The sequence below is a fragment of the Lepidothrix coronata genome, unplaced genomic scaffold (assembly GCF_001604755.1).
Source record: "Lepidothrix coronata isolate B3197 unplaced genomic scaffold, Lepidothrix_coronata-1.0 Scaffold204, whole genome shotgun sequence".
Taxonomy (NCBI): Eukaryota; Metazoa; Chordata; class Aves; order Passeriformes; family Pipridae; genus Lepidothrix; species Lepidothrix coronata.
This window is the reverse complement of record NW_016690384.1, coordinates 755,741-780,901: the sequence shown is the minus strand read 5'-3', so window position 1 is coordinate 780,901 and position 25,161 is coordinate 755,741. Positions and strand designations below refer to the sequence as shown.

General features: G+C 47.3%; 1 protein-coding gene across 1 annotated transcript in view; it reads left to right on the top strand.

Annotated features, from left to right (window-relative positions):
* The window catches only part of PTEN (phosphatase and tensin homolog), a 46,781-nt gene extending 39,809 nt beyond the window's left edge, over positions 1-6,972 (top strand). The window contains exons 8-9 of the mRNA XM_017832689.1: positions 2,231-2,455; positions 3,795-6,972. Coding sequence (XP_017688178.1) covers positions 2,231-2,455; positions 3,795-3,980 — 411 coding nt within the window. The 3' untranslated portion in view covers positions 3,981-6,972. The remainder of the gene's footprint in view (positions 1-2,230; positions 2,456-3,794) is intronic.
* Positions 6,973-25,161: the final 18,189 nt, after the last annotated feature.

Sequence of the window (25,161 nt, the reverse complement as noted above, 5' to 3'; positions counted from 1 at the left end):
CACTTTGAATAAGGAGGTTTATTCAATGCAAACAGCAACACTGTTATCACCCATAGGAGCTAATTCCAAAAAACCTGACCAAGTCTTCCCTCAATTTGAGTGGCTGTGCCATGTTCCAGGACCCGTGAACTCAGTTTATTAAGCTAATTAAGTTACTGTAGTGGGAAAGAAAGGAAAATAACCCAATGCTTTACAAAGCTGGATGGAGATAAAAGGAAAAATGACCAGCTCAGCTGAGTTGTATTGTTTAGTTTGAGTCCCTGAAGACCTCTGGAAATTTATCCCAAGGAAAACAGATTAAAAGCTGTCTGGCAAGAAGTTTGTCATCTATCTTGTCTTCTCCAGCCTCTGTCTGTGGAGCTGAGTCCCTGCAGTTGCTTGTTCAGGCAGGCCCTCAAATGCCAAGTAAATCCTTCCTGGTTCTGCCCCCCATGCTGGAGTTGAAGGTGAGGCATGACAAGCCCATGCCTTCTGCTGGCATTGCTTCACATCCAGGGGCCTGGTTTTCTTTGGCACTGCTTCCTTCCACTGTTTTGAGCCACTTTCCATCCGTGTGCTGCACACTGGAGGTGACACAGGTGGCACTGAGGACCTGCACCAGTGGCAAAAGTGTTCCCAGAAAAAAGGCTTCCAACACAACTGTAATTACAGCATGTAAATTTGACAAGTCAGCTTGATTCCCAAAGGTGCTGGTGAGGCCTGTGGTGAAGTAGGTAACTTCTTAACTTCCAGAAGTGTTTCTGCCTGAATTATTTGACTTCTGTCTCTGCCACTGCCCTTTGTTACAGACTGGGAGTCTCTAAGGCGCTCACAGAAATGCACACAAGCTGGAAGGGGTTTTGTAGGCTTTACCTGAAACACTGGAAATGGGTCTGCTGACCTTTGGTAGAGAAGGCAGGCAGGTAGAAGTTGGTTGATCAGACACTTCTGAATTTCCAGGATTTGTGTACTTATTTTTATTGATTTCTGAGGCAGGTGAATGTAAGTTAAGGTTCTGGAATGGAGCAGCAGATTCAGCAGGGATGCAGCAATACTGACCATTGTGGGGAGACTGGTCATTGATTTGAGTTTTCATGCAAAAGATCCAAACTGCAAACAAGAGTCAAATGGCAGAGTTCCTTTGTGAGGAGCAAGTAAATACAGCTCAGCTTCAGAGGGAGAAATGCTTCATGTGTGAGGTAGGACCAGCCTGCCAACCACAGCTGATCTTGGAAACATCAGCTCTTGACTGGCAGAAGGGCAAGAGATGGAGAGCTAAACCAAGGGCATTCAGTGCATCCTATGGAGCTGTTGAGGGGAAGTTCCTGGGTGTATCACCCTCAGAGCTTGTCCAGCCAAGAGCAAAACCTGTTGAGCACACAGGGAGAGAGACGCTCCCCTGCCAGTCTGAGTGGGGAGTGTGTGATGTTCTGGCCAATATCAGCTGGTTCTGCAGCCTTCAAAATCACTGAGACAGTGATGGTTTGCCTCTTTGTAGAGGTATAGCTGTGCCAGTGTCAGAGTGGGTAACCAAGCTTGTACCTGCTGGTCATCTGTGAAGTTCTTCTTCTAAGCTGGATATACCTCAACTATCCCTGCCTCAGCTCCTCCTTAAAAACCTCCTGCTGAGCAGGAGGACAGCAGACACTGAGTCTGACTTCTCTTAGTACTGGTCAGCGAAGGTCTGACTGGTAGGAACCACCTCAGTAAAGCCGTAATGAATCCACTGCTAAAGGAGTCCTGGGTTTGTAGGCTGGTTTTGCTCAATTACAGCTATTTCTGTATAAAAATAAAGGAAAGCTTTCTGTTGGGGGGTAGACTGTTCTGTGTTATCAATGTTTAACTCACCTGAGCTGGTTTACTCAGGTTGTCTGTTAGGTTTGGCAATTGCTTGGCAAGGTGTGAAGCAAACAAAATCTGTTTATGCCTTGTGATTGCAAGTTTAAGACTTATTTAATTTCTTGTCATCCACTTTTATTGTAGGTGTAAACCCAACTTTCGATAAGGAGTGACTTGTGAAAGCTTGATTGCTTAAAACTGAGCTTGATTAATGCAGAGTTTTGTGTGTTGTGCAGGAGATTTAGTGAAAATGTCTTTGCATGCAATGTAACCAATGATGTACTGTTGTCCAAACAAGTTTTGTCTGTTATTACCTATTTGTTTCTGACCAGATGATGATGATATTAGTCTAATGAATGTGCCACTAGTGAATACTAAAGCAAGCTTGTTTTTTGTGTTCTTCCTCCTCCAGGACAAAATGTTTCACTTTTGGGTAAATACATTCTTCATAGGACTGGATGAAAATTCAGACAAAGTAGAAAATGGAAGTCTAGTTGCAGATCAGGAACTTGATGGTATTTTCAGTACAGAGCGCTCAGATAATGATAAGGAATATTTAATCCTTACATTAACAAAAAACGATCTAGACAAAGCAAATAAAGACAAAGCCAACAGATATTTCTCTCCAAACTTCAAGGTCAGTATATATTCTGTGTGAACAAAGCTGAAAAGCTGCATGACTTGCTCTGATTTGTCTGTCTTGCCTCGTGGAGGGACCGTGTGAAACTGCTGGATAGAGATTGAGTCCCTGTGTTGGTGTTGCCACCATTTAGCAAAGTTCTTTGCTTTGGATGTTTATCTGCTTTCTGGGAAGCTGATAGATGTTGAGAACTGGGATTAAAGCCTTCAGGTTGTTTCAGGTATTTCTCAAAGCCATTAGAGAGGAGTAGCAGGAGAGCCAGTGACCCAGGTGGCATCTTCCCTGTAGCAGCTGCGTTGCACGAGCTCTGAGCTTGACACACTAATTCCTGACTTGATTTGCCTGTTTTGTGGGAAGCAGAGGGGCCACAGGGATGATGAGGGGTCTGGAGCATCTCTTATGAGGAGAGACTGTGGGAGCTGGGCCTGTTCAGTCTAGGGGAGAGACAACTGAGAGGAGATCTCATCAATCCACACAAATATCCCCAAGGCAGGTGCCAAGAAGATTGTTCCAGACTCTTTTTGGTGGTGCCCAGCAACAGGATGAGGAGCAACAGCCATAAACTAAAACACAAGAGGTTCCACCTCCACATGAGGAAGAACCTCTTTGTGTTGAGGGTGGCAGAGCACTGGAACAGCTGCCCAGGGGGATGGTGGAGTCTCCCTCTCTGGAGACATTCCAGACCTACCTGGACATGTTCCTGTGCCACCTGCTCCTCTGGGCAGGGCAGTGGGACTGGCTGATCTCCAGAGGTGCCTTCCAACCCCAGCTCTTCTGTGAGTCTGGGAATACCTTAACCTGCGAGTTAAGCCTTGGGGAATACAAGCCATTGCCAGCAGTGCTTTAAACGTGGGAAAGGCATTTGTAAGAACTTGAGCATTTTCTACCTTGCTCAGAAAATATCAGCCAGACCCTGGCAGTGCTGGTTTGAAGGTAATGGTCAGAGCTGCTCGTTGGAATGTTGCTTGGATCAGACTTATCACTCGCCAGTCACCCATTAGAGATGTATTTTATTCGTTCCTGTGCAGTCTTACCACAATTCCAGAGCTCTGGAAGGCAGGAGGATTGCAAAGCTTGGCCTGCTGTAATGGTGTGTCCTGCCGCTACAACTCAGGAGCACCAGTGACTGCTGCAGGCAGGCACAACGGGGCTGGAAGATCCTGCTGCTGGGCCAGGGCTTTATTTTGTCTGTTGTGGCAGGGAGAGGCTGGAAAACCTGTCTCTGGAGAGAGGGGAACACTTGTGTGATTCAGTGTAGCTGTTAAAAATTGCTTTGTTACCTGTGCTCGGTTCAAGTCCAGGTTTCCTATTTAAATGTTGTTTTTTCCTTCCCCAGGTGAAGCTATTTTTCACAAAAACAGTAGAAGAGCCATCAAACCCAGAGGCTAGCAGTTCAACTTCTGTAACACCAGATGTTAGTGACAATGAACCTGATCATTATAGATACTCTGACACCACTGACTCTGATCCAGAGAATGAACCTTTTGATGAAGATCAGCATACGCAGATTACAAAAGTCTGAATATTTTTTTTATCGGAGATAAAAAAAGAAAAATACAAAAAAACCCCACCAACCATGAAGAGAGACAAACTTGAATAAACTGAAAAAAAAAAAAAAAAGGACCTTTCTAAATGGCAAAAGGACATAGTGTCAGATTACCAGTTATAGGAACAATTCTTTCCTGACCAATCTTGTTTTGCCCTATGAATCTACAGGGTTTGACACTTGTCCAGTCGGGGGGGAAAAAGGAAGGTTACGTAGCTCTTATATGTATATACCTTTTTGTGTCAAAAGGACATTAAAACTTCAATTAGGAACTATAAACATGGCACTTTCCCATTTTATTCCAGTTTTATAAAAGTGGAGACAGACCTAATGTGTATGCGTAGGAATTTTTCCTTTTGTGTTCTGTCACCAAACGAAGTTCCAAAACCGAAAACGACAACAGCGACAACAAAAAAAAATTACAGGTTCACATCCTGCCCCTTTTTTTGCACTCGTGTGGCAACAGAAAAGTCTGCAGTTGGCTAAGAGATGTTTCTAGAAGGTTTTCCTACATTCTAATGCATGTCTTTTGGCTGGGGGATGGAAAGGAATGCTCGGGAAGGAGCGTGGCCTCCGTCCCGTGTCCGGCTGTTCCATGCACCTTTCCTTAGCATGCTGCCCCAATCCATCTGGGACAATGGAGGAGGAGCTGCCGCTGTCACTGCTTGTCCTTCGTGCATTTTCATTTTTCTTTTTCAGTGTAATGGTGCTAGAAAAGGCAGCTAGAGGGGAGTGATTCTGTGATTCTGTACCGGGGGGTCAGGAGTGAACCTTCCCCGCACCCGCGAGACCCGCGCCAGGAAGGGAGACCAATTCTTGGGGTCACACAAAAAATGAAAAAAAAGGAAACACAGCAACAATGACTTAACCATACAAATGTGGAGGCTATCAACGAAAATAGGAGCTTGAAAACAAATGGTTACAAAATTTGACAATGATTTATTGGGTTGTTTTCTTTTTTTTTTTTTTCCTGAATTGTAATGGCTGCTCCATCTCCTGTGTAATCAAGGCCAGTGCTAAAAGTCAGATGCTCTTAGTGCAGACATCAGTCAACATCTTAAATTTATATTAGTAGTTTTTCAATCATATTCCTGCTGTGAATACTTCATGTGCTGCCTTGCAAGCTTTTTTTTTTTTTTTATTTCCTCATGAATATAAAAATATTTTGTAATGGTGCACAGGAAATGTCATTGGAGATTCTCCAGGTTAGTGTTTGTTTTGAAGGTTTCTGATGCATTTATTCAATCAAACCTCTGTCAGCCGTTCCACCCCTTTGACCTTACACATTCTAATACAATGAGTTTTGCAGTTTTGCACACTTTTAAAAAAGAAAAAAAAAAAAAAGAAGTCAGTAACTGTTAGGGAATTTTACTTGAATGCTCAGTACCTACAACGTTTGAAAAGCAGACCTTACACACGATAGAGAGGAAACCAGTGTTGCAGTAAATTCTCAGTGCTGCAAATGAAGAATAAAAAGCAGAACTTGTCCCAAATAAATTGCTTGCTATGAAAAAAAACCCCAGCAAATTAGTTTTGTACACTAACTGACAGTGTTGTGTTATCTGTTTGTAGGGATATTAGCCAAGGGTAGGGCTTGAGATTCCCTTTTGGTGTGTAATTGTCGTGCCCAGACTGCAGATGACTTCAGAGTGCAAGTGCTGTGGCATCCAAAGGTGAAGCAGCTGCCCAAATTCTCCCCTCTAAAGTACATCATGAAGAGCTGAGCCCAAATGGATGCTTTTTTTAGTATATAACTCATTCCCCCCCACCCCCCATTAACTTACTGGTGCTGACAGTGAAGTTCATGAGCTGTGTTCTCACCTGGAATTACCTATAGAATCTGTACAACAGCATTAATGGTTGGAATTGGAACGAGACAAGGCAGGGCTTCCAGTAATTACTGTTGGTAAAGAAAGGTATAAAGGGCTTTTTTTTTTTGTTCTCTTGTCTGGTATCAGTTGGTCAGTTTTGCTCATCAGATTCATGATTCTAACTTCTAACAAAGCTGGTAAATACTTTCTGACTTAGAGGTTTAATTAGACTTTAATAGCTTAATGGATCAAGATTGCTGGTTCCAGCACTCGTTATTCCCAGTGCTATGACGAGCAGGAGGTGGTTCCCTTGGGACATGAATATTGAACTCTTACCCTTCCAATCACGTTTCACCTTGTCTGGTTTATAACAGTTGAAAGTTGTGTTGGCTTAATAAACAAAAACTGTTGATGCTTTAAAAGTATTTGGATATTGACACTGCTGCGTGTCCCGCTTTGGATAATAAAGGTGGGATCAGAGTGGTTCCAGCCTGGAACGCTGAGGGATCAGAAATCATGGCGCGATGGGCTTTTGCACTGTTATTTTTCCTTTGGAATGTGAAGGTTGGAATGAGGGTTTGGATTTTTTTTTTTTTTTTGAATGTTTCAATGTCTTTGAGAAGCCTTGCTTACATTTTATGGTGTAGTCATTGGAAATGGAAAAATGGCATTATATATATATATTATATATATAAATATATATTATACATACTCTCCTATACTTTATTTCAGTTACCACCCCCATAGAAGTTGACAAGAATTACTATGACTGAAAGGTTTTTGAGTCCTTATTAAAACTTTATTTATGACAGTATTCATAATTAGCTTGAACTGCATTCTGTAGGTAATCTTTCCTTGAGTTTCTGGACTTGTACGCTCCGATCTTGTTGGATGTGCAACAGCTTACATGTCTGAAACTACTTGAAGGCATCACTTTGGTAAGAGCTTACTGTAAGGCCCTGAAAGCATCCCCTGCTCATTGGCAGCCCCAGCTCCAAACCTTGGCCACAGCTGCTGCAGGGCAGCTGCAGAACTCACACCCAGATTTCCCCTCGTGGCACACGTCGTAAACCTAGGTGGAGTTTACACGCAGCATCATTCCAAAAAGAAAAAAACAAAACCCACAAAAACCCCCCTTTGTAACGATCAAAAAACCCGGGATGCTGGTGTGCAAGTTCCATGTTTAGTCCTAGCAAATGTGTGCAATATGTTAACGATGCCTGTGGTTGCCACGAAGTGCCTCGTTTACCTTTGAAATGCTGTTAGGAAGTGTCGTGCATGCAGATGGATGGGGTGGGACTGTGCACTAAAAGGGGCTCCAACTGCAGCGTTTGGCAGAGCTGCCTTTCTCTGCCGGTTCAGATTTCCAGTCTGTTTTCATATAGCATATATATATATAGATACTAAAAGAAAAACAAAAAAAAATCAGTCTGTTAAGCAGCCTTACTCTGATTCAGCCTCTTCAAATACTATTGTGCTGTGCAACAGTGGCTCTGTGTGTAACTGAGAATACACAAAAACCAAGTATGACATGTACAGGATAATGCCTCATACAAATCAGATGTCCGTTTGTTATTGTGTTTAACAACCCTTTATCTCTTAGTGTTAAAACTCCACTTAAAACTGATTAAAGTCTCATTCTTGTCACTGTGTGGGTGTTTTATTGAAGTGCTTTGAGTATGGGAAACAGTCAGCTGGAATGTTCTACGTGTAAGCCATGAAATTCTGAGCATGATGGTCGGAGCCAAGGGTGCTCCTTGTGCCTCCAGGGATTTTAAGGGAACTGCAGCTTAAAACCCTTTTGTGTTCAGAGGCTTTAACAGAGTGCAGGCAGTGGAAGTGCAGATTGGGTGCAGGGATCTCAAACCCTTCAGTGCCTAAAGGGAGCTGACAAAAACCGTGGAGCGAGACTATTTCCAAGGGCCTGGAGGGACAGGACAAAGGGGAATGGTTTCCCACTGCCAGAGGCAGGTTTAGATGGGATGCTGGGAAGAAATCCTTCCCTGTGAGGGTGGGGAGGCCCTGGCACAGGTTGCCCAGAGAAGCTGTGGCTGCCCCTGAATCCCTGGAAGTGCTCAAGGCAAGGAGATGTATTTTCCCTATAGAATCATGGAGTCGTTAAGGTTGGAAAAGCCCTTTGAGATCCTCGAGTCTGTGCTCAGCACACACATCGAGTGTGTAATTTGGGGGTTCTTTTGGCTGCTGTTTGCAAACTAGACTTTAAACTGGCACTTAAATCCTAGGTGGTGTTCCCCTGGTGTGTAGGGTTACCCCCAGAGCCTCTAGGAATGTGAGACCCTTGGCAAGGAACCAGGGAGTTCTTCTGCACCCACGGGTGACTTTTAATAACTGTGGTTATTCCTCCTGCCTTCCCACTGGTGTTAAGAGTCAGCCCTGTATCACATTTGGCTGTGCATCTCCAAAAAACATGCAGATTGGAGTAGAGGTTTGGTGCTGTGGCCTGTTCTGCTCTTTGGTGGTTTGAGAAATGGCAGTTTTGGTGCTCTGGAGGGGTGGAGGGCTTGGCAGGTGAGTGACACAAGTGACACCATCTTTTTAAAACAGAAGGTGGTACCACCCAAGCTGTTAATGCACCTTCCTTTTGTTGGGGTGAGCTTGTTTTGCATCCAGAAAGTGAAAATAGAGTGGGAAGATGTCCAGGAAGGAAGGGAAGCTTTAAGGAAAGTCGTCTGAACAGCCTTCAGCATGTTGAGTAGCTTGTATAAATATGTAGCTCTCTGTATATGAAGGGTTCTGGTCTGGAGACAGGTGGAAAGCCCTGTGGCAGTGGTGATGCTTGACCTGCCCTCCACGTCCCGTGCTGCAGCCCTTGGCAGCTAAAAGGAGCTTCTGTACAAAAATGCTCATTTTTTTTTCCCATTTACAGGTGCCTGTACAAGTGCTCTGGTGACCAGGGTGGTGACTGTGCTCCCCAGGGTGGTGACTGTGCTCCCCAGGGTGGTGACTCTGCTCCCCAGGGTGGTGCTGGGTGGCTGCACAGGAGACAGTCCCATGTGCTCCATCCCCTGCACCACTTCCCATGTCCTCTGACCACCTCTCCAGTGTGGGGGCCTGGCTGAGCTTTCCCTGCCTCTGGCATCTGCAGTTCGGTGTATTCAGGTCCCTTTTTAGGCAGCCAAGGAGGTTGGTTAATAATTAATTGCATCTTTTTTTAAAGCTGCAGCCAGAGTTCTAAATTCCACTCTTCTAAGCAGGGGTTCTGTTGGTAGCAGACTTTTGAACGCCTGTTTTTGCAGTTGGTTGGTGTTTTGGCTCTGAGATGAGTGCTGGTGTCCACCAGGGAGGATGTTCCCCTGTTAGTCTGGCAGATTCCCTAAGGAATCTCTGCCTGGTGCCACGGAGGGGTGATGGTGTCTGTGGGTGCAGTAGGAGCCGAGAGGCTCAGACAGACAGACTGACAGACCCTCGGGAGGGACAGACCAGAAACAAAGTCCAACAAACCATCCCTCCAGGTTGAGATACAAAGGGAGGGCAGGTCAAACAAAGAGCTGTATCAGTGTCTTCTCAAAACCAGAATATGAATTACTTGCTATGACCTCTTTGGCTCCTTCTCCACCTTATTCTTTGGTATCTTCTCAAACCCCATCTTTCCTCATCTGTCCTTGGTCATTCTGCTCCTTTTTTTTCTGTACAATCCTGTGCTGGGCAGATGAGAAAATCCATTTATTTTGAACTGATGGTCCTCATAGAATAAAACCCCACACTTGTTTTTTGGATTTTTTTGCCTTTTGCTGCCTGTGCTTTGAGACTTTTTCTGGTTGGGCTTTTTTTAATGCTGTTCCATTATTTTTCCGTGTGTTTCTTCTCCACTTTTCTTCTGTGCCTTCAAACTTCTTAGCCACTGCTCTTTCCGTTGCAAAATAGGACAGATAATTATTTTCTGCCTGCTTCTTATTTCTTTTTTTTTTTTTTTTTTGGTACACCAAGCTTTAGTCTGAAGGAGAAAAGCTTTTGGGTTGCTTTTTTTTTAAAAAAAAAAAAAAAAAAGCTCTGAAAACCTCAGGGATGTGCAGGTTCAGCAGATGTGTTTGCCTTGGTGAGCTGCTGATGTGCTGGACGAGTTTCTCCAGCATAATGGGAACGATGAGCACATGGGCTTGACTTGTGATGAGCAGCCTGAATAAAAAAAAACAACCAACTTGTTAATTAACTGCTGGGCTATGGTTTCCAGCTGCAAATGTTTCTCTCTGGGCTGTCCTGATGTAGGAAAAGGGTTTAGTGAGGTGTATTTTTTGCTTTTTGAGGGCTCTTGTGCTTCACAACTTCATGTCCCATTGCTAAGATGGTGAGAAAAAGGTGGCACTTTGACTCCCTGTTCCTGTTCATGGGGCATCCTCCGTTCAGGGAGGAGTTTGAAGTTGTTAAAAGGGGATGTTTTAGAGGCTGAAGTTTGTCCTTTAAAATGCCCTTTGTGTAATTCAGGCTGCTTAAGGGTCTCCTTTTCTTTTTGGCCTTTGACGGAGCAGTTTGTAGTGGTGATGTTATGTGGGGTTTGGAAGATGAGGAGGCTGAAAGCAGCTGGGTTAGGAATTTGGATTAAGGAATTTGAGGAGCAGGGGGGTGGGGGGGAACAGAGAGATCAGGGCTGCCCCGTCCTCCAGAAGGTTTGTGTGGTAGAAGGAAAATGGCAGAAGAAACCGGGAAGGATCCTGTAATGGAAACCCGGGCACAAACGAACATTTCAAGTGGAAATTAATGAGTTTCAAGGCCGAGGCGGCAAAGTCTTTAATGTAAAGCAGGATTTGGTAATGGGAGAGAGAAACCTCGTGGGTGGAGGCATGGAACTTGTGAGAAGAGGGGTGATGGCACATGTTTAGACAGATTTGCTGAGGTTTTGCAGGGCTGGTATAAAACAGCTGATGAGAGGTGGCTGAGAGGCATCTGGAGGGCTGAGTTTAGGCGGGAGATGCATTTGAGAGGTTGGCTTGGGGATCCTTGGCTTTAAAAGTGTTTGAAACTATGGAAACGGGATGGCTGAGAGCTACAGACCGTGGTTAGGAGTGCAGGCAGCTCAGGAAAACCTTGGGATTTGCATTGGAGGCTGGTGAAGAGCTCATGTTAAGATCACCCAGCAGGGAAAGTGGACTGATAACATGCACTCCCCAGCAAAAAGGAGAGTTCTTGCCCTTCTCTGAGTGTTAGCACTTGGGAAGGACGTGGCTTTTTCAGAACTCTGCCTGAAATCTGGAGGTACAGTGAAGGATACACAGTGGGTTTTGAGAATCTGAAGGTTCAGTGTTGCTCAGATGTGACCTACAGGTGGGCTACTGGTGCAAACCAACCTGCAGCTGAGGGCTGAGGATTTGATGGTTTCTGGGATAAACTGCAGCCCTGTTGGAAGGGGAAAGGGCTGGAAGCAGCTGGGAACCACTGAACTGAGAAATGCAGGCTAATAATAAAAAGCAAAATAGGGAGGTGCTTCTGCCAGGCTGGGGTTATTTTTACCCCAGGTTGTCCATCCTCTTGGCTCTCAATTTAGCTGTTGTGTTGAAGGGAAGGAAGAGCTTTGCACAAGAGCTCACAGCTCATGTTTGTGCCTTGCTTCAGGAACCTGGAAAGCTGCTGCTTGCTGCCTGTCTCTGGGATGAATTCCTCACCTCCTCCTGTGGAGCACTGGGGGGTGGCAACTGGTGCTGTACAGGTTGCTTTCCTTGAGCGAAAAGGATTTCTTGACATGCTTTCATCTTTCTCTCACCATTTGACTTCTGATGGCACCTCAGGGTGAAGCCCAAATAGCCTTTTCTGGTTGGCTCTGTGCAGCAGCACTCCAGGGAATGCTCTGGCTTCCCCTGAAGGCTGAAGTGAAAAAGAAAGATGGTGCAAGGAACACACTTTGCCTCCTTCATCTCCACAGCTCCATCTGACAAACTGACATTCCAGGCAAGTAAGATCTGGAGATCTTATTTTAGGGGACTCAGATCAGATCTACCAAACTTTTATGTTCATGTCAGATAAAACTCTGCCTGTTTGATAAAAACCTGAGCTTTGGCAAAATATCTCTTGACCAATATCTGGAAGGCCAGGTATTTGGTGAAGAGGTGAAGGTCCCAGCTTGTGATCAGGAGCTCAGCTGGGGTTGCTTGCTCAAGTTGTGTGCTTAGCAGAGATTTTCCCTCTCCCTTCATCCTCATCTCTCTTATTCCCTGTCCTCATAGCCAGAAAACTCTGAAGTTGGAAATTTTAATTCCTTTGGTTCAGAGCAGTGCAACAGCAGGACTCCAGGCTCTTCTGGGAAGGTAGGACTTGGTTTTTAAGGATTTGACACATTTCCCAACACCAGGAGGTGGATGGGTGAACACAGTCTCATGCATGTGCACCCCCTGAGGTGGTCATTCCACTGAGTCTTGCCAGAGGAGGTGGGAAGAGGTGGCATGAGGAGGTGGATGTGCCCTGGAGTCACTTGCACTGACTATTGATACTCTGAGGCACATGATGTGACCCTCGGGGAGGGTCCTGGGCAGGGATAAGGCTTGGGCTTGATGATCCTTGTGGGTCCCTTCCAACTCAGCATATTCTGTGATTCTGTGAACAGGGAGTTAAGCAATATAGCTGGGAAAGGAAATCAGTTTGGGATCTGTTAAGCACAAGACAATTTTCTGAGAGCAGTTTGGGACCCTGTACCAGTAACTGCACCTTCATGTAAACACTGGGCCATGAGCTGGCCAGGAAGTACTGTCCAAAAATTCTGTTGATGTCAAGATGTTCAAGTTGTGGGTTTGACATACCAGTGGCTGCAACCTGATGTTCTCACTTCAACACTTGTCTTCCCTTTGAAGAGTGTTTTTCTAACAGAAGGTCGTGACCTTTCTGGGATGGAACACCATGCCCAGGTCATCTGGTGCATGTCTCTGGCTGAGCTGTTCACAGATCAGCCCACTTCCTGCAGCAGTTGCACGGGAGCTGCTCTGTCCTGCGTGGTTTCAGCCCCAGAACAGTCACGGTGGGTCAGACATTCCTCCCTGCTCTCGGTTTGATGCTCTGTACCTGCAGCCTTGGGTGATCTGTCCCTGTCAGGCCGCCAGTAAGATGATGACTCATGGCAGAAGTGGCCCCACTGCTACTTGTCTCTGTCCCTTTTGACAAAAGCACTGGTGTTTGGCACGTTTGCTCATCTGTTTATGGGGCTGGAGTGGCTCATTTCAGGCCGTGCATAATCGCGTTCAGCAAAGCTTGTGAAGTGCTGCCCAAGTCCTCTCTCGCCTCTTTCCACATGGAGCACTTTCTTAATGAAGAATTAAGAGACCCTGGGGACCAGATGCAGCTTGATGATGGAAAGAGTTGCACAACAGAGCATTTGATTAATGCCTTCTGACTTTCCCAAAAGTTGAAGTCCTTCAGACAAAGCAAGCTTGGCTTAACTGCAGGGAGAATGGGAAGGCAAGAGGAGAGGGACAGGCAAGCTGAGATGTCTGGACAAGGAGGTGGAAGGGAAACCTGAGAGAGAAGAACTGAATTGGCCATTGCTGCCTATTTGCTTTGGGGGGTTGGTTTTGTGTTGGTTTTTTTTTAGCTCAGTGTCTTGCTGTAAAACCTTAAAATATAAGCAGGAGAGTTTTGAGTGTACATCTGCATAACTGTGCGGCCGTTTGGGTTTGGGGCTTGTGGCAGTGGGTGTCCTGCCTCTGTGGCTGGAGGTGACTGTTCAGGGATGAGTAAGAACAGGGTATGCACACGCAAGACCAGCCTGTAACCAAAACCAGTTGGTGGCCAGGGACGTCCTGAGCCTGAAGTGGTTTGTTTATTTAGCCACCTTGTCTTCAAAGCACTGGTCCCATTTCCCCTCAAACTGGTGTATAAACTCTTGGCATCTGCTGAATCTTCAGACCAGGGGTTTACAGGTCCTATGAGCTTTTGAGTGAAGTGAAGAAACATCTTAACTTCAGTCAGTCACTCCTGGGAGAGCCAGCAGGAGTCCAGTCCTCCCTCCTCTGACCTGTGCCACCTGCCTCTTTGCAGACCTCTGGCAAAGACACCCCCCAGGCTGAGCAGTCTTCCAGTCTGAACTTCACACAATACTCCTCCAAAGCTTTATGCTGAGGCAAAAAGCATCTCTGAGGCGCCCGTGCCTTTGCCCCCGTGTCTCCCCGCGCAGCTGTGCCCGCCGGACCCGCGCGTTTGGAGTTTGCATTCCCCAAGGGGCTGCAGTTGTGCGTCATCCTCCTCTTTGTCCCCGGGGCTGTGATGGTTGGGCGGGGCGACAGGCAAGGCTGGTTTCCCCCGGGGTTTGGGGCGACAGGAGCCCCGCGTGTGCAGCCCCACAGGTGTGCCCGGCGGATGGGGCGTTTGTGCTAAAATGCTCTTTCTGTCTGGCCCGGGTGTTGAATTCAAAATCACAAGATCAAAGTCAGCACTTTCTATCTCAAGCGTCTCAAGCACGTGTTTCCTTTTTTTTTTTTTTTCTAATTGAAGCCCATTAAGGAGTTTAACTGGGAGACGGTTGCTCTCGAATAATAAGCGTTTTGAATTAATGAGCTGGCTTAGCGGTGCTTGTGCCTAATAATGCTTTTTTATCTCGTGCAAGAGTTGGTTCTCACCTGTCTTCTTCCTCTTCGCTGCATTTGGGAGATGAGCCAGGCGTTTTATTCCCTTTTCTTGCCGGGGCCAGCGGGTGCTGTCACACGGCTGTGACACGGTGCAGGCGGCTGGGAAAGGGTTAATCCCCCCTGCGGGGGTGTCTCCCCAGTACTCGCTTAAACAAATAAATAAGCGCTCCGTTCTCACCTCTCGGGACTCAATCAAAGCCCCAGGGGGAATTTTCCAGCCTCTTGTGTCCATACAGGTGCTCTGCGCTCATGCTGTGCACCAGCATCACCCGGCTGCAGCCTCGGGGCACTCCGCTCTCCTCAGGGCTGCAGCTTCAATTTTTGCTCCACCTGCTGCTGAAAGTTGACTTTTTATCTTATCTGTGGTCTTTCACCACGAGCTGATGTGGTCCCCGCTCTGATTTCTGCGCCGGCCCTGCTGAGCTCGGCTCAGGTTGCAGCTGTGGTCTCACAAAAGTCTGTTTTCTTTTAGCCTTCGTAGCAGAAATAAATAAAAGCAGAGCCACTCCGTGCCACGTATGCAAGAGCTGCCGCTCTTGCTCCCCTCCCGTGGACACTGATCTCTCTGGGGTTGTGAACAGCTGTGGTCTGACCTCCCCAGCTCCCTCACCTGGAGCCGTATCCTCAGGTTGAGCTACAGCATCTTTTTAAGGAATTTTTTTGCTCTTTTTCCCGAGGTAGAACACGCTGGTATTGGGCAACCCCAGCCTGGAGGTGGCAACCACCTGGCTTTCACCCAGGGGCTTTCATGGCCGGAGCCTCTACCAAAGCTTGAGGCCGTGTCCAGCACCTGTGGACCTCAACCAGCTGATCTGGAATGGATCGTAAATCCATAGGAAACGCTCTCTCCTCCATGGCCGTGGCTGTTCAGCACAGGGTTTGTCCTTCCTTGGTGTGGCACCAGAGGCCAAATAACAAATCCACTCCCCCCTGCTGCTGCCACGAGGTGCTGATCTCCCGACATCACAAGGTGTGTGCTCCCGAGGGCCGGTGTCCTCTGAACCTTCCCATCCTCTCCTTTGCAGCTTTTCTTTCCTTTCTGATTTAGCTGAGCTCCGGGTAGCACGTAATTATCATTCATTTACTGGGTTAGATCCTAAATTAGGGCCTCATCTCATCTCAAGTGCCTTTGCCAGCACACCCCTGACACCGGGAGCGCGGGGAGCGGCCGAGTCCAAAACCCGTCAGCTCTACATGGGACTCGTGGGGGTTTGGGCTTTGCACGTGGAGGGGTTTTTTTTTAATGTGGAATAACCTCACCCTCGTAAGCCCCACAGGTGGAAAGAGCAGCTCTGCCAGGGGATAGAGGTGGCTCAAACCAGCAGGAGATGGCTACCACCTCACGTAGGTGGTCTCTTCCTCCTCCAGGAGTTGCTCACGGGGCTGAGATGCTGATAGTTTTGCACTCCCACGAAAAATTAGAAGGTTAGAAATTTCCAGCTTTTTCTCTGCATTGGGACAATCAAAGAAAATGTGAGGTGTGTGCAGGTTTTGGCATCTTCTTGTGGATGCTTCCAGATGGAGCATCCTGTGATGATGCTGGTGCCTTGTGCTCAACTCTTGGTCTTGAGTTGGGTGTAATCAAGAATAAAACGTGATGTTTTTTTCTCCAGGTAGCTCTGGAAAGCTCTAATCAGGTAACTCTCCCTCCTGCCCTCCTCTCCCTGTGACAGGCTGTTGATGACCCCTCTGCTTACACAGCAAATCTCCTGCTCAAATGGATGTTTCCCTGTGAGAAACCGTTGCCAAGTCAGTGATTTTTTAAAATTTTTCTTTTTTCCCATCAGAAAGTAAAAAACCATCCCGGGCTGGAAAGATTTCTCACCTGTTCAATTTACTAGCAGTAAATCGAATACTTCTGGACTGTGCTGTAAAATCTGCCCACAAGTCTGTTTAACAGAATAGGATATTTTTCCCCCACCCAGTAAATGAAGCAAGAGGGCATTTTCACCTCCAAAAGAGGTAGAGGGCTGCTAATACAGTTTTTATTCCAAATTCTGTTGAGATGAGGAGGGACCAGGCAGAGCAATGTCTCCATGGGCAAAGGACTGGAAGCTGTTGCAACAAGTGATTATTTGGGAATTAAATCCAACAGAATTGGTGCTGCTTGAAATCCCAGGGGCTTATCCACGTCTGCCTGACCGACATCCAGGTCTCACTTTAACGGGTGCTGCTTTTCAAGCCTGACCGTGACCAAAGGTGGGCACTGGGGACTCTCAACCCCACCCTGCCTGGCCCGGGTTAGAGGGTTGTGGTCGTTTTACCCCCCCCAGCTGCCAAGAAAGCTTTTGCTTTTTCAAAGACGTGTTGATGAGGCTGTTCCTGATGCTCTGTCCAGCTAAGTGGTGTAGTTTCAGATGCAAACCGTGTTGTTGTGGCTCAGGTTTTCTGTCCCGTGTTTGATTAGTGAAGTCACCGGTAAAGTTTCCGAGCACTCAGGTCCTGTCTCAAGGCGATCAGGGGTTTAAGTGTTAGCTGGGGGTCGACGAAACTTGGTATTCGCCCTTTCTCTCGGAAAAGAGCCCGAAGGCTCCCAAAATGCTCCAGGTGTCTTTGAAAACGAAGCTCCCTGTTTGCCTTGGTGTAATCTTTAGCAAATTTCTTGCTAAAGAAATTCAATTAAACTCGGACCAACTCCCGGTGAAATTCAAATTTGGTGATTTGTGACTAATTAGAATAGAATATAGATACCGTCCTGATGGTAAGATCTACGGAGAGACAGACAACAGGTTAGCAAAGGCATAAGGTGCTTTTGGAAAACTCCACAAAAGAGTATGGCGTAATAAACACTTGAAGAAAAGCACCAAGATCAGTGTTTACAGAGCCATAGTGCTGTCTACTCTCCTGTATGGTTCCAAATCACGGGTCATCTACCACCACCACCTGCGTCTCCTAGAACGCTTCCATCAACGCTGCCTCCGTTCAATCTTAAACATCCACTGCTCAGATTACGTGACCAATACATCTGTTCTAGAGCAAGCAGCTGTCACAAGTATTGAGGCCATGTTACTGAGAACGCAGCTGCGATGGGCAGGACACGTCTCAAGGATGAAGGACCACCGCCTCCCTAAGATCCTGCTCTATGGTGAACTTGCCACTGGCTGCCGCATGAGAGGAGCCCCGAAGAAAAGATACAAGGACTCCCTGAAACAACATCTCAGCCTTGGCCATATTGATCACCATAACTGGTCTACTCTGGCCTCAAATCGGGAGGCCTGGAGACACCCCATCTATAACGCAGCTGTCTCCTTCGAGAACACACTCAGGATCACTCTCGAGGAGAAAAGGCAGCGCAGAAAGAACCGTGTATTGCAGAATACACCATCTAAGGAGTCTTTCTGCTGTGCCTTTTGCAATCGGATATGTCTGTCACGTATTGGCCTCATAAGCCACCAGCGCGCCTGTAGCAAATGTGGATAGAGCCTTCCCAAATCTTCGTTCGCGAAGCCCAGCCATGATGAGAATAGAATATTTTCAGTTGGAAGGCACCTACAATGATCGAATTAGATGTTTTAAGCTCCCTGAAAAACCGTCTCCTCTCTACAAACTTTTCTTCAATTGAACATGGTTTTGCAATTATACATAATTTTATTCACTAATATATATAGAATTGTTATTATATGTAAGGTTTATTGCATAGAATAATGGAACATAGTGCATATATTTAATAGGAAATAGGAAATGTGGACCTGGGTAAAAATATTGATGATTGTGCACAGTGATGGCAGGGTAAGACTTGTTCTCTAAACGGCATCAGATTTTATTCAGGAGACATTTTCTCTTTAAAACAATTAAAAAAAAAATTTAAAATTAAAAAAAGGCCCTCTGGAGAACAGCAACACTTTCTCATGGAGAAACAGGCTCATCACTTCTGATTTTCTTCTGCACAGTGGGTGGAAGAGGGATCCCAAACACTTTCCTGCTTCACAGGACATGGGAGCAGCTTTGGGATGTCGCTGGTGTCTGTGAGACGTCTTCTGACCAACGCTATTTGTCTGAATTCCCAGGAATGTTGCTTGTTATTCGGAGCGGAAAAATGTTCTATTTTTGGCCGTGACAACTTTTTTTTTTTCTGGGGGGAAAAAAAATGTTTTAAACAAAGCACAGCAAGGGTTGGGGGGGTGTAGGTCTGGGTGGTGTGGGATGGGGATGGAGCGAGGCAGAGCTTCAGGCAAGGACACCAGGGAGTGATTAATGCTCTATTTGCAATTTAAGGTGTCCTCCTTAAGTGGATGATGATGGTGGACATCCTGGTAGACTTGGATATGTGGGAAGGTGTCTCTCTGACCAGAAAAAAGATCAGAACCAAGGGGTAAATAAGCATGGCTCAGGACTGGAAAAAAGGGAGATGGGGGGGGGGATCAAAACCCAGCATCATTCAGGAGCTTGAGGTGGCCCTGGGGGAGCAGAGGCACAGCAAGAAGCTGTGGCTGCCCCGGCCCTAGAAGTGTCCAAGGCCAGCTTGGACGGGGCTTGGAGCAACCTGGGCTAGTGGAAGGTGTCCCTGCCCATGGCAGGGGGTGGGACTGGACAGGCTCTAAGGTCCCCTCCAACCCAAACCATTCTGGGATCCCCTCCAACCCTGCCCAGGCTGCAGCTGGGAGCTGCTCACAGATGTCCCCAGTGTCCCCACGACCAGACCCAGCAATCCCACTGATGTTGCAAACCCCAGAAGTGCTTTAACCTTTGCAGGTAAAATGGAGTTGGAATCCAAAGGTGACAGACTGGCCCATCTGATTATAGGTGATGGTTTAGAGAAGGATTTGATTGACTTGACATTTGGCTAGTTTCTTCTCCTGTGATATGTGATGCCATGTGTTAAAGTGTTTTATGGATGGAGCCTTTTTTACCAACTTTTTAAGCAAAACCAGCAACTGGAGAATCTCAAATGTGTTTGGAGTCAACCATGAATGAGCCCCAAACTGCTTTCCTTTAGAAACTGCCCTGCAAAAGCTCTGGTTTGAGAACCCTCTGAAATACTTTGAAGTAGTACTGAAGCAGGAAGTTAATTAGAGCTGCTTTGATATCTTACAGCGTGTTTTAACAGCTGCTTTGGAGGCAGCTTGAGCAGTAAGAGCTGGTGTGGTTTAGTGCATGTTCCTGAGAGTTGTCCCTACCAAAATGACTCTGCATGTCACAGCACAGCTGTTTTTTGATTTCCTAAGAGCTCCAACTCGCTTTCACAGGGCCTTGGGAAACTGAAATGGCCAAACCTTACTGACTGTGGCTTTTAAAATTCTTTTTTAAGTAATTAATAATAATAAAATCCCTTGATGCTGTGGCGTTGCAGCCACAGTCTAAAATTTCCCGTTTCTCACTTCTGTTTTCAGTTGTCTTTCTCCCAAGTTCTCCAGCAGGCTAACATTTTCCATGGCTTGTTTGCATTTAAATGATTTCCCGTGATATTTTAAAATTAAATCATTGCAGTGAAGAAGTCCAAGCTGTCTCTTCTGGGTGAGGAACCTCTAAATAGCCCAAAAGCAAAGGTTTTGACCCTGTTGGTCCACCCTCTTGGAGGGTGCTTGCTGGCAACCATGAGCTCAAATCTTTTGCTGTGGTGATTCATGGTTGAGTTTGGGCAATGTGCTCTGTCATGGAAAAAAATGGCTCTTCCAAAGTTTTTCCTCACTGCAGCTGTAACTTTTACCCTTATTTCTTGTCCTTTGATTGATCTTTAACCTTATGACTTGATTTTGGTTACGTTGGTTATCATTTTGATTGGATAAGAAAATCATACAGTGATAGAATGGTTTGGGTTGAAAGGACCTTAAAGCTCATCCGATCCCACCCCCTGCCATGGGCAGGGACACCTTCCACTGTCCCAGGTTGCTCCAAGCCCCGTCCAACCTGGCCTTGGACACTTCCAGGGATGGGGAATCCACAACCTCTTTGGGCAACTGCTCAAGGGCCTCCCCACCCTCTCAGGGGAGAATTTATTCCCAATACCTGATGTAAACCCTGTGAGTCTGAAGCCATTTCCCATTGTCCAGTTGCTCCATGCTCTTATACAAGGGATGCTTTGGAGCTACACATCAAGTCCTGCTCTTAACCTTGTTCCTCCCCACGTCACAGGGGAAGGAAGAAGTGGAGCGACCACGTGTGTGCCATTTGATGTGTGTGTCCAAATCCTCGTGTCACCTCCCGTGGTTTAAGGTGAAACCAGAACATGGTGTTAAGGCTGGAGAAGGCAAAAAGTGCCAGGTCAGCCCTGGCTTCTCGCTCTGACTGCTCCTTCTGGGCAGCGTGACAGTCTCTGCCGTACACATCATGGACAGGGCTGCACCTTTTCCTAGAGAAGTGCACAGAGGGGGTTTGTTACCCCAGGGTGGGAGCTCAGACTGGCAGAGCAGCTCCAGCCCCACTGAAGCTCCAGACCCACTTAGTCCTAGGCTGATCAACTCAGCCCGTGCTAGGTTGATCCTAAGTGAGGTCAATGCCTGGGTATAGAGTAAAAATAAAATTATTTTGGTGGCTGCAGCGAGTAAAATAAGGAAAGCCAAGAAAAAGAAGTGGAGTTAGGGTTCCCTGCAGCCCACCTCTTTTGGCTTAGTGCTTGTGTACCTAAAATGGGGGAAAACACATCTATGGGTCCCAGAAAAGGGCTGAAAGTGCTGACTTGTTGAATCGTGGGAGCGGGGGACATATCCGGGCTTTTTCCTTGCTCTTTGCTCCTCCTCTTTTGGCTTCGTGTGAGCTTTTAGGAAAACGTCTGGCGCAGGCTGAGCTGTGCACAGGGGGCAGGTTTGCAGGCTGTGGGGCTGTGCCGGAGTTATCCCGGTGCCCAGCAGCAGGAGGACCTGACCCTGAAGGGATGCACAGGACCGAGATGTGTGTTTTCCCCCCCGGCAGGAGGAGCAGCCTCGGCACATCCCTTCTGGAGGTGTGTCCTGAGGACGAGTACCCCCGAAGCCCCTTACACCTCCCGAGCCTCTTTTCTCCTCCTGGATCAGCATCACTCCTGCTGAGCCTTGGCCCCGGGCCCGCCCGCCTTCTGCAGGGCCCGCAGCGACATCTGCTTTGCCCATCAGTGCCTGCCCTGCCCTGGCCGCCCGCCCGCCCGCCGCTGCCATCCATGAATCCATGGACGGGGGTTTCCTTCCCGCCTGGAAGCACAGCCCGAGCGGGGCTGTATCCGCCAGGCATGGGGGGGTGTGTGGATGTGCGCGGGACCCACAGCCCCGTTAGGAGTCTCGGGAACTCTTTGCTCACCCCGAAGCTGGGATTGCCTTCCCACAGCTTCCCCTCTGACCCTTAATCCCAGTTCTCTCCTTACCTGCTCCCCCTTTTGCTCCGGCAGCCTCGAAGCTGCTCAGCAGTGACTTGACTTCCCTGGAGCCACCTCTTTGCTGTACAAAGGCCCCTGGAAAACCGGGCTCTCCCTGCCTGGCTGTGGTTATTCCCGGAGCCATAAATACCTGCACCTCATTCCAGGCGTGCGGGGCGTGGGGAGGGTGTTAATCACCTTTTGGAGGTGCTTGGGAGCCACCTCTTGGGTTAGACCAAAGTAACCAAATGGATGGTTAGGCAAGGGGTTTGGGGAGGGATGTGGTATCTTCCTGTGGTGTCTGAGGGCTACTCTTGAAACAAGAGGCTTCTTTTCAGGGTGAAAATTGATGATCCTCTTGCAAGATTCATTGGAGCCTGCTGTGGATGACTCCGGGTGGGCTCCAGCCAACACACTGCAGGGTGCTGGGGGGAAAAGGGCAAGAAGATGAAAAACCTTGTAGCTGATCACCTGCTTAATGTCACCACTTCTGCTTCTGCAGTCTTTGAGTTTGCAGTTTATTGCCATGGATTATAAATGCTTGTTGTTGTGCTGTTTGTATTTTGCAGGAATCTTCGCTGGTTTGTCCTGCCATGGGAAACTAACGGTGGTTACAGCTCTTGAAACATGTACTTGTCTTTCTGGAAAGGAAGGGAAGTTGTTAAAGTGTAACTGTGGCTGGTTTTTTTTACATAAACAATCTCTTGCACATTTAAAAATGTTTTTTTTTTTTCACCCAGTGTCCCAGATCTGTGACCCTTTAAGTCTCTAGAAAGCCAGTTGTGTTCAACTGGTTTTTCAATTAGCAAGGAGCCTTGGCACACCCCCTGTGAGGGCCGGTGAGAAGACAGAGCCCAAGGAAGAAGGGAACTGCTCCTGGGGGAAGTGCTGTACCTGGAGAGCCCGGGTGTGTGGGATGTCAGCTGTTCTCCTCTTGGACAGACATGTTTGCTTGGTTTAAAGCAGGATGTGGCTGCATGAGGCTGTCTCCAGAAGAGGATTCCAAGAGGAAGCCTCCATGTAGCAGAGCATCATGACGTGGAGCCAACAGAAACACTAGAGAACAAGAAGGAATAATCTGGTGTCTGGTGGAGGAGAGGGGATGGGGCTTGGGATAAGAGAATGATTTAGGTCAGAAGAGCCTTCTCGGGGTCTCTAGTCCAACCTTTACCCAGCACCACACCAGCTGTAAGATACTTTGTGCTGATTCTGCAATCTCCTGCTTTCCAATGGCATTACTGGAATCAGGTGGGATGGCTCTCCTGGGATGTCAGACTGCCTAGAAAGGCACTTGGCCTCCAGGATCCTGCCTCTTGCAAACAGAGTGCCTGTCACCAAACCTCTGAAAATGTGGAGAGGGAGGGGAAAAATCCTCTTGAGTGCCTGCAGGTCAATGTCCTTCCAGGAAAAAAAAAAAAAAAAGAAGAAGAAAAAGGGAATAATAGGGTTTGGCTCACGCTAGGGAACAAACACAAAACCTCCCCGACTGGCTCAACTGCCATCTGCAAGAGAGGGAAAGGGGAGAGCGTGTTTACCATGGCAGGCTCCAGGGTGATGCAGGCTGTCAGAATTATAAAATATTCTTGGAATTGCTAAACGTTACAGACAGGAATTCCACCTCGGAAAGTCTCCCGGCGCGAATGGGATCTGTTAAACTGTGGCTTGACCCCAAACGAAACTGGGCATCGGCGTAGGAATGAGCTGATGGTTGGTCCCAGTGTGTGGGGAACTGCTCAGGGATGTTTTACTAGATGGTCCAAAGCCTGGTCAGGAAGGCTGTGTTGGCACGAAAAGCTGGGTTGGCATGGAGGGGAAGTCAAGAGAGCTTGACTTCCCTTCAAAGTGGAAACCACACTAAGCCTTCAAACAGTCTGCAAGAGATGGAAACAGCAGACAGGGAGCCACGGGGGCCAGCAAGATGCTGGGAGCTGTTCAAAACTCGTAGGAAGTAAAAGTAAATGAGAAGGAATTTTGGGCCACTGGGATTAAAAGGAAAAGAGAAATGCCACCATCTCCCTGTCCTGCTGCCAGTGCCACCATCAGGAGAGCTGAGCCTGCAGGTAGGCAGGGCTGGTTCAGGGTGGGTGAGGGTAAATGGCTGGGGTTAGACCTTGGGAGATAAATGCATTGGGATATTCGGAAGGAATTCTTGGCTGTGAGGGTGGGGAGGCCCTGGCACAGGTTGCCCAGAGAAGCTGTGGCTGCCCCTGGATCTCTGGAAGTGTCCAAGGCCAGGTTGGACGGGGCTTGGAGCAACCTGAGCTAGTGGGAGGTGTCCCTGCCCATGGCAGGGGGTGGCACTGGATGAGCTTTAAGATCCCTTCCAGCCCAAACCATTGGGATAAATTGACAGGAAGATGTTAGAGATTCTTAAAGTCAGAAAAATCTCCCTTGGGAACCCCATGCAAGTGGGGGAGAGGCAAAACATCATAATGTCCTTCCATGTCACTATTTGCATGAAAAACTGCCATGATAATGCCTTTGGCTTTTGGATAAGTAGCTCCTGACAGCTTTGAAGAAGGCTGAGGAGCTCTCCCAAACCCTACTCTGGGGATGGTGGCAGCTTCCAGAAGACAAGTCAAATGCAGGTTTGACCCTGGCAGCAATGAGAGAGGGGATATTAATCCCACTTGGTGGGCAACCACAGGAAAACACCTCGTTCAGCCCTTTCTGCTCATGATTGGCAGGTTTTAAACACTGAGTCTCGTGCAGATGAGATGTTTGACACCTATAAATGTGTTACATCTGTCCTTCAAGACAGGCTGAGCCTGAGACATCCAAACGTGTACGTGGCACGTATTAACAGGCTGAGAACTGGCTGGTGAGCCTGGACATCCCTCTAATTGTAAATAGTCAGAGGGTGTGATTCCCATAGTGAGGGTCTGGCCTGGGTTGGTTTTTGGCCATGTGCTACTTTTTATTAAAAAAAAAAAAAAGCATTAAAAATGTTGGTGGTGTTTGCATTACACTCCTGTGCTGCTCTGGGGGGAGGGAAGAAAGCCTTGCCAGCATCGTTTGCATGTTTTTATGAACTTTCTTCGTGCTGATGAGCTTTTTCCAGTGCTGGCCCCGTGGCAGAAGTGCTGTTTGGTCCCAGTGCTGGGCTTGGCCAGGCTGTGTCCAGCCTTGTGTTGCACAATGGCCGCGGGTCCTTGGTTGCTGCTCGGGCTCCCTGTCCTGAGGCACAACTTGTTCCCATCTCCTCACACCAGGGGTGGTTCTTGTCGCTTCTATTTTACCCTACTCTGGCAAAGGCTCCCTCTGGAAATTAAAAAACAAACAAAAAAAAAGAAGTGGTCATGTAAATAAGAGGTTGCATGGGAATAAAATTTAGGTAGTGCCTGGAAAAGGCGGATAAGGCAGAATTTGGTTAAAAGCTGCTGAAGCTACCTGGTTTGTCAGCTGCCACTGCTGTGGAGCTGAATAACAGCCTTGGGAGCAAGCCAACCAGATGCTATTCTTAAAAAAAAAAAAAAAAAAAAAAAAGAGAGAAAAAAAAAAAAAAAAAAAAAGAAAAG